The sequence below is a fragment of the Rhodnius prolixus genome, unplaced genomic scaffold (genome assembly GCF_049639745.1).
Source record: "Rhodnius prolixus isolate KJV_2025 unplaced genomic scaffold, Rpr scaffold_9, whole genome shotgun sequence".
Taxonomy (NCBI): Eukaryota; Metazoa; Arthropoda; class Insecta; order Hemiptera; family Reduviidae; genus Rhodnius; species Rhodnius prolixus.
In genome coordinates this window covers 16,030,410-16,043,933 of record NW_027411604.1, presented here as the reverse complement: position 1 = coordinate 16,043,933, position 13,524 = coordinate 16,030,410, and the positions used below count along the sequence as shown (strand labels likewise).

The 13,524-nt window shown below is 31.8% G+C and overlaps 1 protein-coding gene and 1 long non-coding RNA gene across 3 annotated transcripts in view; one reads left to right on the top strand and one right to left on the bottom strand.

Moving 5' to 3' along the window:
• LOC141454679 (protein takeout-like) overlaps window positions 1-5,497 on the bottom strand; it is a 35,062-nt gene extending 29,565 nt beyond the window's left edge. Inside the window, exons 1-3 of one of the 2 annotated variants that reach the window (XM_074129194.1) lie at window positions 5,333-5,497; window positions 5,045-5,248; window positions 3,481-3,650 (exon numbers count right to left, since the gene is read on the bottom strand). In XM_074129194.1, coding sequence (XP_073985295.1) covers window positions 3,481-3,622 — 142 coding nt within the window. In that variant the 5' untranslated portion in view covers window positions 3,623-3,650; window positions 5,045-5,248; window positions 5,333-5,497. Of the gene's footprint in view, window positions 1-3,480; window positions 3,651-5,044 lie in introns of both variants that reach the window. The other variant, XM_074129193.1, reaches the window with a different exon arrangement.
• LOC141454683 (uncharacterized) overlaps window positions 1-13,524 on the top strand; it is a 77,271-nt gene that overhangs the window by 9,604 nt on the left and 54,143 nt on the right. The gene's annotated exons all lie outside the window — the stretch shown is intronic.

Here is a 13,524-nt window from a genome sequence, read left to right as displayed (position 1 = left end):
TTAATTTCAGTGAAAAAGTGTATCCAACTGAAGTTAGGGATATTATCTAAGATTTTTACCAGAAATGCTGACTCATTCTCTCATTAGCAACGATTACATAAGTCACAAATGTACTCTTTTTTGTCCCGCCAAAAACAAAAAAGTTAGCGAACGTTTTGTGAAACATGAAGAAATAATTTTTTGGACTTTTGGTATTTTCGCGAAATTTTTTTATATGAATATACGATGCTTTTATGGTGCCTTAATTGAAAGAAATAAGTGATTCAGTTATTAATTTTGTTTTTCTAAGGCCGTGCAGAAAAGCGTTGTTCACCCACTTGCTTAAGGGTTTAAAAAAATATTCTTTGCATCATTGATTTAATTTCTCCACTGATATAAAACTAGATTGCTATGTTTTATTTTACACAAATTCATTTATTTAAATTCTGATTATTTATTTCTATAATAATAAGGGTTTAATTGATTTATTTTGAGAATAGTAGCGAAGAAACTTAAGTCAACCAAATAATTGCAATTTAGTACTTAATTGTTTCCTGACAAATTAAGTCTGATTGCGTTTTTAAAAAAACTAAATGAGGTATTTTAATTCAATAATATAGATCATCCTGTGCATTACTGTCTAATCTAATTCTTTCACCAGTATTTAACGTTTGACAGTAGACTTTTAGAATCCTTATTCACGTCTTAAGAAAAGAGAACTCAACGCTTGTGACAACTAAAAGACTACTAACTCTGGACAACCAAAGACTTATCTAAACTAAATGTATATATTACAGCCCTGACTAGGCCTTTGGTACCGAACCAAACGCTTAAACTTTCAAAGGATCCTCCTCAAAAACAATAAGTACCACAAAACTAAGACTAGATGTGTTCAAATCGGCGAAGCTGCCTAGTAATTCCTTGGGGAGTCGAAGCAAATTTAAACTACAGATAAAAAAAAAACAACAGATCACAAATTGAACCGTAAACTGTCGTCATTTGTCTTCAAAATTAATCCATTTTTGGACTAATTTGGATTAGAAAGCCATTCCTAAACCTCATTCACTAATTTGGAAATTCATTGAGTTTTATGGAATTAATAAAAGTGGATTTCATCAGTTAGAATAAATAAAAAAGGAATCAGAAAGTGAAATTGAATCAATTTTTCAGTTGTGCTTAAACTTTGTATCTATTTAAATCAACTCATTCATTTAAAACTTTTTTTCCCCCAAGAAAATTAATTTTAGGCTAATTCTGAAAGGCACAGATAGTAGTTTTTAGGTTTGCCTTAAAGGCTATTTGATGAAATTCACGTTCTCAACATTTACAAAATATAAAACAAGGATAACCGAAACTGCAAATTCCCTGATGTATTTTTTATCAGCTTTACGTTTCTGTTTCATCAAATTAACACATGCCAGAATCACCTTAGGTTTTCTTTTGGTAAAAGAGTAGATGTGGTAATGAAAGAGCCTTAATTGGAACTGAATAGAAGTAGACGCCTTAGCGAATTCATATTCGCAACTGCGGAACTTCTCGCTGTCAGAAATGTGGGAGTTCATCTTTGAATGAAAAAGAATGACTTTCTTTTATCTGATGACTTAAAATAGATAATGAGTAGTTACAAAACCTTAACTTATTCCTCCTATCGAAATACTAGAAACTCAAAGGATGAGATTTTTCCCAGAGGCTCAAAGAAACAGACTGAATACAATCATCTGAATTAGCTGAAACCTGGCGAAGATTCTGCGGTTCCAAAAAAAAATTATGTCCTTCATTTTAGTAGATATTAAAAACTTTCAATTTTTCCCTCAAGGTACTTCATTATTTCTTTTGGTAAGACGCAGGGGTTTCTCCCAGTATGTTTGTTTTAGAAGGAAGAGGTTTGGTTTGAGAAATCCTATAATTTTTATTGAAACTATTGTTTCATTAAGGATTCAGCACTAATATTTTCTTAATGAGATTCTTTCTGAAAATACTTTAACCATATAATTTAAACCACATCATGATCTACTTAAGTTGTAAAATGAACATTAATAATTGGCATTATTTAGATAATGATTATCAGGTGGGCTTAGTAACAGTTTTGGTTCAGTCTGGGAATCCAGGCATTTAAGACAAAATCGCAATGAGTCGGACGGGGAGGTTTCCTACATTGGTTCAGTCAACAAAACGATAAATGCACAGATTGTCATCGCAATTTTGCAATCTCAGACCAGAGGCTGGTAAAAAAGTCCATTTTTAGTCACTGGCTTAAGTCTAATACGATATTGCTCTTCCACGATGCCATTCGGACGATTGCAAGCACTTTAAACAGCTACCGCCTATCGAACAACTACAATACATGCAAAGTATAGATCAGAAAGAAGAAAAAACTGTACAGCACATGTTGAGTATTTCCCCAAATTTAAACGACCAACTATTAGAAAGTCCTCAAGCAAATAAAATCGCTACCTCCTCTGAAAGATCATTTTAGTTAATAAAACCTAGTCTAGTTCACTAATTAGCAGATAATACTTTTGCACAAGCAAACTTAGAATAAAACTTTTATCTACGCTGGTTTCTATAGCTACATTATGTAGTCGAACAACACGCCTTGCAGGCATCTGTAATGACAGTTTTGTGAAAATAGATAATCTGAAAAAGAACACCAAAAGACTAAGAGTTATGGTAGAAAGTGAATTCAGTCTAAATCTCCCAACATTTTCAAAGAATCCTTTTTATTCGTATTTGTGCTCGAAAATATGCACTGCGCAATTTTAAAAATTAAAAAGAATGAAACGAACGCAATTAACTTCCTCTAAAACCAGCTACAGTGAAGAAAACTTATTTTTAAAATGTTTGATCAGTTCCATGACCTCAAACTTGAAGTATGATGTAATAGGCAATAAATATAGTACGTATTTTTTTTTTTAGACCTAATTAATTTAATTTGTTATATTAAATAGAAAATAGTTAACAGTCAATAAAAGTAATAATGCAAATGCTTTTAGCAATGCTAGATATTAATATGAGGTTCTATGGTGGTTTGAAGAAAAATACTTCCGGTTTAATTCGATTTATTTAGTGTTCTTTAAATGTAAGAAGACCACTGGAGGTTTTCAATTCCAGAAATTCACTGATTCCTCAACATCTTTTACATTTAAATTACATAAAGAAGACAAAATCCTCAGTTCTTATTTTCTTGTACTAGAAATTAAATCAATAATAAACCAATGTGGTATTAAATAGTGAAATAATGGATTAAAACAATAATTACTTTAAAGGAGAGCTGGCGAAATCATGGGACATCGGAGAATAACTTGCAACAAGGCCTTTGAGGGCAACCTCACGCATGTTAGTGGTTACGGCCGCCGTATGATATAATACTATTATGTCGTAACATAAGTAGCCATACTCTTAGAGACAATACGCCGTGACAAACCTTGTGCGCAATACGGCCATTATTAAAGAAATAAAAAGTAAAATATATTAACAAAAAAATAATAAAAAATTACTCACGAGTAGCATTAACTGGTAACACTGCCTCAGCAGGAGCAACTGTCAGTAACACTAATAGCAGTACTACTACCAACTGGGCACAATTACTTTTCCATAGTTTACTAAATTTCTGGCAGCATTGTTGTTTGTGAAGTTGTTGCATGTTGCGTGGTTGTCAGACAACTACAGAGCTAGGAACACAAACTGAATACAACAACCTGTACATAGCAGGTTGGACGGCGCTCCTTAAGAGTCTACTTATGTAATCTTCCTTGGCTCCCTTCCATTATAATCTTTATGAACAAGAAGGGGACATCCTGTGCTGATGTATGTTCCCATTGGAATCAGGTGAAAGTATGGGCACACTTTGAAATTAAGTTCTATAACTTAGTTCTTAAACCAATTTTGACGAAAGATGGCGTCAGAACTTTAAATTTTTACTGAGATTTTTGGATACAATTTTGGCCACTTTTTACTTAATTTAGTTGAATACAAAAATATAAGTAACTGGGTAAAACCGCTACTGAAACTTATCTTTTATTAAAAGAAGTTTATGGCGATGAATGTTAATCACGTGCGCGAGTTTTTGAGTGGTTCAAGCGTTTCCAACATGGCCGAGAAGACGTCAGAGACGATGATCGCCCGGGTCGCCCTTCCACGTTGAAAATATCGATCAAAATCAACATTACTACCGTGAGGTGCTTGCTCAACTCCGTGAAAGAGTAAGGAAAAAACAATCCGATTTGTGAAAGAACAAGTCACGGGGGTTCTCCATCAAGACATCGCGCCGGCTCACATTGCATTGTCTGTTAAGACGTTTCTAGCCAAGTACAACATCCCAGTTTTAAGCCATCCGCCTTATTCGCCTGACCTGGCCCCATGTGACTTTCATCTGTTCCCCAAAAGTCAAATCTGCATTAAAAGGGACACGATTTCAGTCCATTGAAGCTGTGTAAGAAAAAGCGGCACGCGTCATGCAGGAGCTCACAGAAAAAGACTTCCAGCACTGTTTCGAACAATGGTAAATTCGAATGGAGCGTTGTAGGGATAGAGGAGGAGTGTATATTGAAGGTGGTAATAACTAAATATGTATAAATTTAAAATAAAATGTTTTATAGCAATAGTCTCGTTATTTTCTCGTTATTTATAGCCACACCTCGTATTACTAATTCCAGTTCATTAGGTGCCCGTGAATGTTCGCTCAATTCAGTTAAAAAGCTTCCTCGAAGTTTAAAAAGGTAGTAGTGTTCAAGCGTAACAAACGTTATTGCTTCTTAAGGTTAAATAGTAAAAAAATCTTAATGTTCAGGAATTCTATAATTCAGTATTTTAGTTTGTCAAGAATTTAAATACTACTTTAAATTTTAGATGTTTAATAATGCAATTTTAGTAACTCTGTAGTAATATAATACCTAATAATTTTAGGAATAAAAAGAGGATGCCAATCTCTGATCTGAAGTGCTATACCTATTTTATTGTGCGATATTACTATTTTATTCGAGTTAAGTATATTTGCAGTTGAAGTAGTTATTAATATAAAATAAGCCGTAAGACTGCAATACACTATAAAAAGAAGTCTACTTACACTCTCTCCCAAAGGTGCCCTAATTGAATTTTTTTCAAAAAACGTTTCAATTTAATGTTGTGGAAAAATATGTCATAAGAATACCAAGTTTAAATAAAATCTTCATAAAGTGTGGTTAGATTTCATTCATTAAGTGACCTGCTATTCCAGTTTAATTTTAGCTCGAAGGGATGTTAATAACCTCTGGATGATTGCATGATAGTTCTGAAGATAAATAATTGAATTATGCTGATAACCAATTAATCAGAATTATTAATGTTTTCTGTTAAAAACGAATGTTGTGATTACTCTTTATCTCTCTGGTAATTAACATTTCAATTTTTTTTCTCAGTTTTTATTGTATAATTACTTATTATTGCACATTGTTAAATTGTTGTAGAAATCATTTTACATCTGATAAAGCTAGTTAAATTTGTTTTTCCTCCCTATTTAGGAACCATTTATCTGTAATAATTATTATATTAACTTAAATTACAATAAACGAAAAAACAAGAAATAATAATCTACGTTTAAATAAGAACTCTATTACTTTGTTGAATGTAAAGAAAAAAGAACACGTGATCTATGATGGCGTAACTCTTGCAGGCCGATACTTAACAATAACCACGTACCGAAGTTGTGACCTAGTTGGGTGCCCCATTACCTATTAATTAGTATTATCCATAGTGAATGATTTAGGGTAATTTAGTTTTTGCAATCTTTACTTTCTCTCTTAACTTTGATGTCATTTTCGAATTAATTATTTTAAGGGTTGGGGAACAAAAATAACAGTGGTTAGTACTACAAAGAAAAAGAAATCAAATAGGATTCAACCTTAGGAAGCCTCATTAAAGGTTTGTATTCCTTGTGGGTACGAAAAACGGAAGTTTTCTTTGGAAGTTATTGGTATATTCCGAATAAACAATGCCAAAAATCTTAAAAAATATAAATTAGTTAGATACACCTACTCAGATTTAACGTGATTGAATTACTGAGCTGCAACACTGGAGTTTGGTAACCTCAGTTGCTCAAACAACTACATATCTCGCAGACACATGCGTGGTTTTCGGATTTCAGTAAAGTCGAGGATCCCTGGAATTAAATTTCTATCCATTTCCTACTTTTGAAAATACTTTGTAGCAATTCTACATCCATTCCCTCTACCTTGGAGTTCATTAAGTTCAAAAAGCAAATGTTGATCAATTATCTATTTAAAGACTTTGTATTAATTAATTTTTGTCAGGTAAAAATTAAATTTATTTTAGTATATTTAATGAGATTCCATCAACTGAATGAATGTCGAAATTTTCTGTGGAATAAACAATAGATTTATTTCAATTACAGAGTATTATTATTACTCATCGTAATTATATTCTGGAAATGATTCAGTTAATAGCATTCATCATTTTATGTATTTTATTTCAAATGTTTAATGTAGATGTGGAACAAAAGAATAATAATATTTATCAATGACATTGATCATGGTTGAATGATTGAGTTCAAGGATATTTTCATTCACTACTGTTTTACGTACGTTCATTCTGTTGAAATCAATTTTTATTGTAATTTAATCTGGAAACAGTTCGGTCATTGATACCCACTGTCTTCTCAGAAGGATATTTACCTGTTGCAGAGATGAAGGATATGAGCTGTTTAGTTCCTAAGAAGGGAAAATCTAAGGGGCAACGTCAACATTGACTCGACCTAGGATCTCCGCTCCCAGCGAGCTGTTATCCTTTTTGCTGAGAAATTACAATGAAGCAAATAAGTTATTACAAATTATACATAAATAACTGACTTATAATCAGCATTTTTAAAAGATTTTTTTTCTCTGCTCACTATTAAAACTGGTAATGGTTTTGACGCCGTTACGAAGAGAGTCTGTCCGAGGATCATAGTAAGTGATATAAATAAAGATTTAAAAGTGTCAGTTTCCTTTTAGAACTCTTTGATTCATGGTTCTGATTTTCAAGACATCATTTCTATAAAGGTAACAATGAATTCCATGCCTCCTGGATATTCCCAACTTTTCTTTGTCCTCACAATCAAAGGCTCATGAAAAATCAACTTACAAAAAGTATATTTTTAAATTTTATCCACACTTAAAGCTTTTCTAATGTGAAAACTGCATCAGTGGAGGATCAGCATTTCCAGAATCTGATTTGTTTCTAGTTCAACACAGAGTCAAAGAAGTTCCTCAGTCTCTTTTGCCATGATGGTTGTCTAAATTTTTTAAACACTAATAACTTAAGTACCTAAATAATAATAAAATTATGTTATCTATGATGTTCCACCAGTTTGGAATCCATAGTAAGGTATGGAAGAGCACCAGGTGATTAAGCATGTTCCATAATTCCTCTCACAGATCATCGTTCCCAGATACTTACCTTAACAAAAACTTACAGTTTAAAAAGTTAAGTATAAGGGTTGATTAAACGCCAAAAGGTACACAAATCAGCAAGTACCCAACATTTCATTCAAGCTTAGTTGATATAATTTAAGTAATTTTGCTGCATTAACTTTTCCTTCACATTTTTTAGAATTTATTAGATGTCACAGACCCTTATGCTGGCCAGTTCGTTCATAATATTATTTGGTTATAATTATGATAAAATGTATATTATATCTTCGTTTTTAAATAGGTACTTTATTTTAACTCTATTCCAAATAATTATTATTCTTCTGATTTATCTTTAATATGCCCTTTATTCTGAAGTTGTCACATCTTATACATGCATGTTAAAGTAGAAAAAGACAAAGTTAGAGTCGGCTACTGTTTAAATTTGAATCACGGAGGATTTAAAACAATATTTCAGACTTGAATTCGTCTAACCGAAATATTCGTGAGCACAAATAACACACAGTTAATAACAAGTAGATTATTCAACAATTATTCATTTCTCAATTGTAATTTAATTTTACTTACAGTAAAATACTGGAATAATTATCTGTCCTAAAAGTATGCAATACTTATTTATTTTATATTACATAACATATATATAACATTGTGAGAAGAACAGCTACATTGAGAGTGTGATTGAAGAAAACTATATTATTTTCTATAAAGCCAGATAATTATTACCTATTATTATAAACGTTTGACTACTACATAAAGTAACAATTACTTTAATCGAAGAATGAACTTAAACAGACGATTTTTATTAAAAATAAAATAATCGAAATCATTGATGTATGTTGGTGTAAGCATTTTTTTAAAAAAGTTTTTAAATTTTGTAGCCTCGTAATTTTTTTTATTTTTTATAACGTTTTCTTTTTAACCTGTAATTAATAGTTTGATTATTATAGATTAATAGATATTACAGTCAATCTACAGTGCTACTTCAACAAATTTTTTGTAGATGAAAATGGCCAGCATAAGGTTCTGTGACATCTAATAAATTCTAAAAAATGTGAAGGAAAAGTTAATGCAGCAAAATTACTTAAATTATATCAACTAAGCTTGAATGAAATGTTGGGTACTTGCTGATTTGTGTACCTTTTGGCGTTTAATCAACCCTTATACTTAACTTTTTAAACTGTAAGTTTTTGTTAAGGAGATTTTTGTACCTTTTGGATAGATTTTCATTTTTGTCTATTTTGCTAAGTTACATATCTGCTTTACTGTTTTTTTTAAATTTGGAATAAGCAATTCTAACATTATAACCTGATAAGGTGTTAAGTAGGAACCGTAACTACCACTGGAGAGATCTTTTTAAAGAATGATTATAGTTGCGGTCCCCAAACCATCCTCAATAACAATTTTTTTGAGAAAGCCTTTTTATATAAAATAGGAAGGTATTTGTACGTAAAAAGCAAATTTAAACTGCGATTTCAGACCTTCCTTTTAAGAGGAGTAAGAAAAATAAACGGGCGATTACAGTACTTCTCCCTAAAAGGCAAAGAGGCAAAGATTTTGAATCGAACGACAATTCATTAATGTAAATAGGTTCACCCAATGATAATTTTAACGATTTCAGTACTTCCTCTTAGTAGGTGTAAGAGCATGATGGCACTTCACAGCCATGTAGAGGAGCTTTAATCACTTCTTCGTGCTAAATTTTATCAAAATCGGACAAAGCGTTATAGAAATATTGGTAATAATAGTTTTAGAAACGGCCTTACTTGGGTGGGGCAAACTCCCCTCCATTTGAGGCGTAGCGACGAGACTTTTAAAGTGCAAATCTGTACAAAATTTCGATTCGAATGACACTTCATTCATGAAAATCAGTTCACTTGTCGATAATTTGAAACGATTGCTATACTTCCCCTTAACTAGTGTAAGAGCAGATCGCCGCTTTAATGTTACGTAGGGGAGCCCTAACTCTATCATCCTACCAAATTTTATCAAAATCGGGCTATGATTTACAGAGTAATTAGTAATAATAATTTTGAAGGGGGCCTTACATAAAGGGGGCTAACTCCTCTCTAATTCGGTGTACAGCGTCGAGACCCCCAAAAGGCACATCTACATAAAATTCCGAATCGAATGTCACCTCATTCATGAAAATCGGTTCTCGCGTTTAGGCGCTACGTAGTTTACAAAAAAGGTAACAACAACAACAACAACAACAACAACAACAACAAGAACAACAACAACAATTTCTGAAAATGCCGTTTTTGCTCATTTTCGGCAACTTTTTTCTCAAAATCTATTAGGTCTGGGGGGTTGCAAAAAAATTACAGTTATAAAGGAGGGTTTGCCCTATATTTTAAAGAAAATTTGGGAATTTTATCTTTTATAGAAAAAGAGAAAAAAATTGTCAAAGTTGGGTGTTTTTTAACGTTACGCTTTTTCGTGCACTTTTTGACGATCAATCCTTATACAACTGTCCTACCGGACAGTTTTAATTATTGTAATTATTAATTATTCATGAAATTACTGTTCTTACACATTATAAATAATGCATTCATTTTTTATTTTTTTAAGAGAACTTTTTTGATGTTTTTGTTTACTGTTTCCATAAAAATTTTAAAGTGAGTCATGCTAGACAAATAGGCCTAAATTTACTGCACTTCTAAAAAAAAATACCTATATGGAATGGACTAAAACTATCTGCTTAGCGGACTTCACGCCTCAGGACACTCCTACTAACTTACTTTCTTTCGCCTTCTGGAATTTTACATAATATTGAAGAAAAGGAAGAAGAACAAGAGCGGAACTAATGTCATAATACTTTCAGTCAGGCGAAGCGACCTGCCTGCTGCTCATTCTAGTACTGTGAGATTGTAGCTCTCTAGCCCGTTAGAGACGACCTTGGGTTATTTGTTACATCATTAAAATCACGTGAGGACTTAGCAGTGCCACGGTGAGAAGAAGGAAATCGCCCATCATCTGACCGGAACAGAACGATATGGCACGACTTGTATGAGTTCTCTTTTTTCTCCTCCTTAATGACGGAGGAGAATCAATTCATGTGGGGAAATTGTGAAATGAAACAATAATACTTTCACTTTCATGTAATAAGGCCAAGAAATCTCAAATTATTAATAACAATGCAATTTACAAGAAGTAATAGATGTTAATAACGTGATTTGTAATACATATTTAAAGTTCAATACCATTTATCCTTCGGAGTTGTACATCCATTAGGCATTGTCCTATTTCTAATTTTTATCTTTCCATACTTTGGAAATAGCATCTAACGACTCTATTTTACCGCATGAGTTCCAAATTTTTGGCTGATTTGATTCGAAAGCTTCTCCCTAAAGACTTAAACTGGCCTTCCTAAATCTATATTTCTTTCTAACATCACTTCTTGCCACTAAAAGGTTTTGATGCTAACAAAAAGCATTGTGCTGATCAAGGTTATCTTTTATCACTTATCAAAAATTGTGTACATAACACTCTTAGCTTTCTGTTTTTGTTTAATTTAAGCCGAGTGTACATCTAAGGACAATGGCGCGCGAATTTTTTTTCAATGCTCTGCTGGTCTGTGGACAGTGTTCACTCTTTACAGTTATCTCCATCGCCAGACAGTGGGTTGTAAGAAGCTCCATAGGTATAGGAAATCTAAGGGCCAACAGCTGGTTTCGAACCCAGGTCTCCTAGCTGCTAATTATATTAAAATGCTCCCCATTTGAATTTAAATATGTGATGTTTGAAAAACAATATAATATCTAAGCTTTTAAAGTTGAACGGAAAATAAATGGGTTTTAGCAATGGAATTCCTTAAATTAGAAGCTACCAGTTCCTTTACAATTAATTTCTAAAATTTTAGTTCTTAAATTCCCTTTGTTTTTCTAAAAATGTGCCCCAGAAGTTTCTGTGCTGTGTAACATAATATAAACACATTGTATCTTCTCATGTTGAATTTTATCAAAAAAGTTTCATTACAGAAGTTATGTGTCTACAAATTGATGGTTACAAAATATAAATATTCATAATTTATAGAACCATGATTTAAATATTGTGAAACATCCTTTTGTAATGATTATTATAAAATAATAATGAACATTATTCAAGTACTATATATATATAAGTACTATATATATATAAGTACTATATATATATATATATTTATATATAAACAAATCCTAAACATTATAAGTAAAGTTGTTATTATTCCTAAAGTAATATTTCATTTTAAATAATATATGAAATATTTAGAGTAGAACTGGTTGCTTCAACTTCTCCTTTTTAAAATTAATTTATTTTATTACAAAAGAAAATTATTATCTTAAATATAATAATTTTCTACAAAAACTGTGTTTTCTAATTTCGTAATTATTTGTTTTTAGATCTAGAGCCCAATTTTTGCTTCTTTCCTTGCAAATATCCCTTCAAAGATTTTTAAGTGAAAAGTCAAATAATTCCTATTTTGAGCTGAAGGTTTGATACACAGTTAATCCATTTTAAGCATTTACTTAGTGCTATTGAAGTTCCAATTCATTTGGCTTATTTTCATTTTCAATTCATTTCAGTACTGCAGGTACATTGTTTCCTGAGAACCATAGAATTGTAAAATAAATCATAGAATTCAATAAAAACAAAAAGAAAAAATATAGAATTCTATAGAAGTTGCTGCAAGCGATTTGTTTCCATCATCTTGACTTCCTTATCTGAAGTCTTTCTGGTAATTTCTTGGAACCTTGTTTTAGAGTGAGATATTTACAGCATACCAAAATAATCTTTTTACTTGAGGAGGTTATTTTGGTCTCTTCACTTGTCTGAATGGTGAAGAAAAAGCAACTTAGAAGACATTAAAAGAATAACTACGAAGAATTTCATAATCACTTCGAAATATATTCTAATAGGATGAGCAAAAGTAAAAAATGAATACTGGTGTAGACTTGAATACGCATCATGGAGAGTTCTTTTTAGGAAATTTAATACGGTAAAACAAAAAAATATTAAACAATTTTTTATTGCAAAATACTGGTGGTTTCTTTTAAGCATTGAGTCATACAGAATAGCTGGCTTCAAGCTCCTCAAAGACCTAAATTATATTTTCAAATATAAATCATTTTTGCTATCTAGCATTAAATGTTACACTTTCTGTTAAGTTAGAAATGTCTAAGAGTAAGGTGACGCCTTGAAAAGGTAGGCAATATCCTTCAGGATCCTCCTTCAGGTCACCCTGCTAAAAATTAAAAACTAAATATAAAGTAACGGGCCGTAAAATTAAGTCATGTAGATTGTACACTATTCGATTTCATGGTACCGATCAGTTTCATGCTACTATTGATGCAAGCTTCATTTGGAAGAAAAATTGTTTAGCCTTATTTGAAATATGCTTTAATATGGGGCTCTGCAATTATGCTTTCTTTCACTTTATCAAAACGAAGTTGCATGTTAATAGTGCATTATTTCATTTGCAATATTTTTGCCAAGTTGAATGTGGTAGTATGAAACCACGGGCTCATCTGACACCTTCAGATAAAAATTCCACTCTGTACGCATCCTAAAAAAGGGTTATAATGTTCAAGTAAATTGGTACTCTATGTGCAAGAATGTGGATTGGTTCATAATAGCTTCAATTATCATTATATGGAGTCAAGTTCTAAGCCGATCAGAGATGGTCATTAAAGACTCGAACGTAGATGATGGTATTACATGTGGAGTACGTGACAGACCGTGGAATTGAAAGTAAAGTGTGCAAAAGACATGTCTATTGCCGCCAATAAACCTTCAATTGTAAAATCTAAGGATAAGTAAAAGATAAAAAAATGTTTGTATGAATTATAATATTTACAACATAAAATCATATGCCATTTTCAAAAATACTGTTCCTCAATGAATTCGCATCGTTCGAATCTCCTTCTACAAATCCAATCTACTGCTATTTTCTCTTATGTCTCTTATCCACCTTCTCTTCCATCGTTTCTGGTATAGAAAGGAAGATATCATGATTGACCATTAAAGTATCATCATTTATTCTCTAAAAACACTAAAGACATCGGCTATTAAAGTCCTGAAGAATGTTTTCTTCTTTTTTATCTAGCTCCGAAGTTCCTTCTTATGTACTCTTTGCAGCTGGGAGTGTCTACAGCTTTTCATCTAT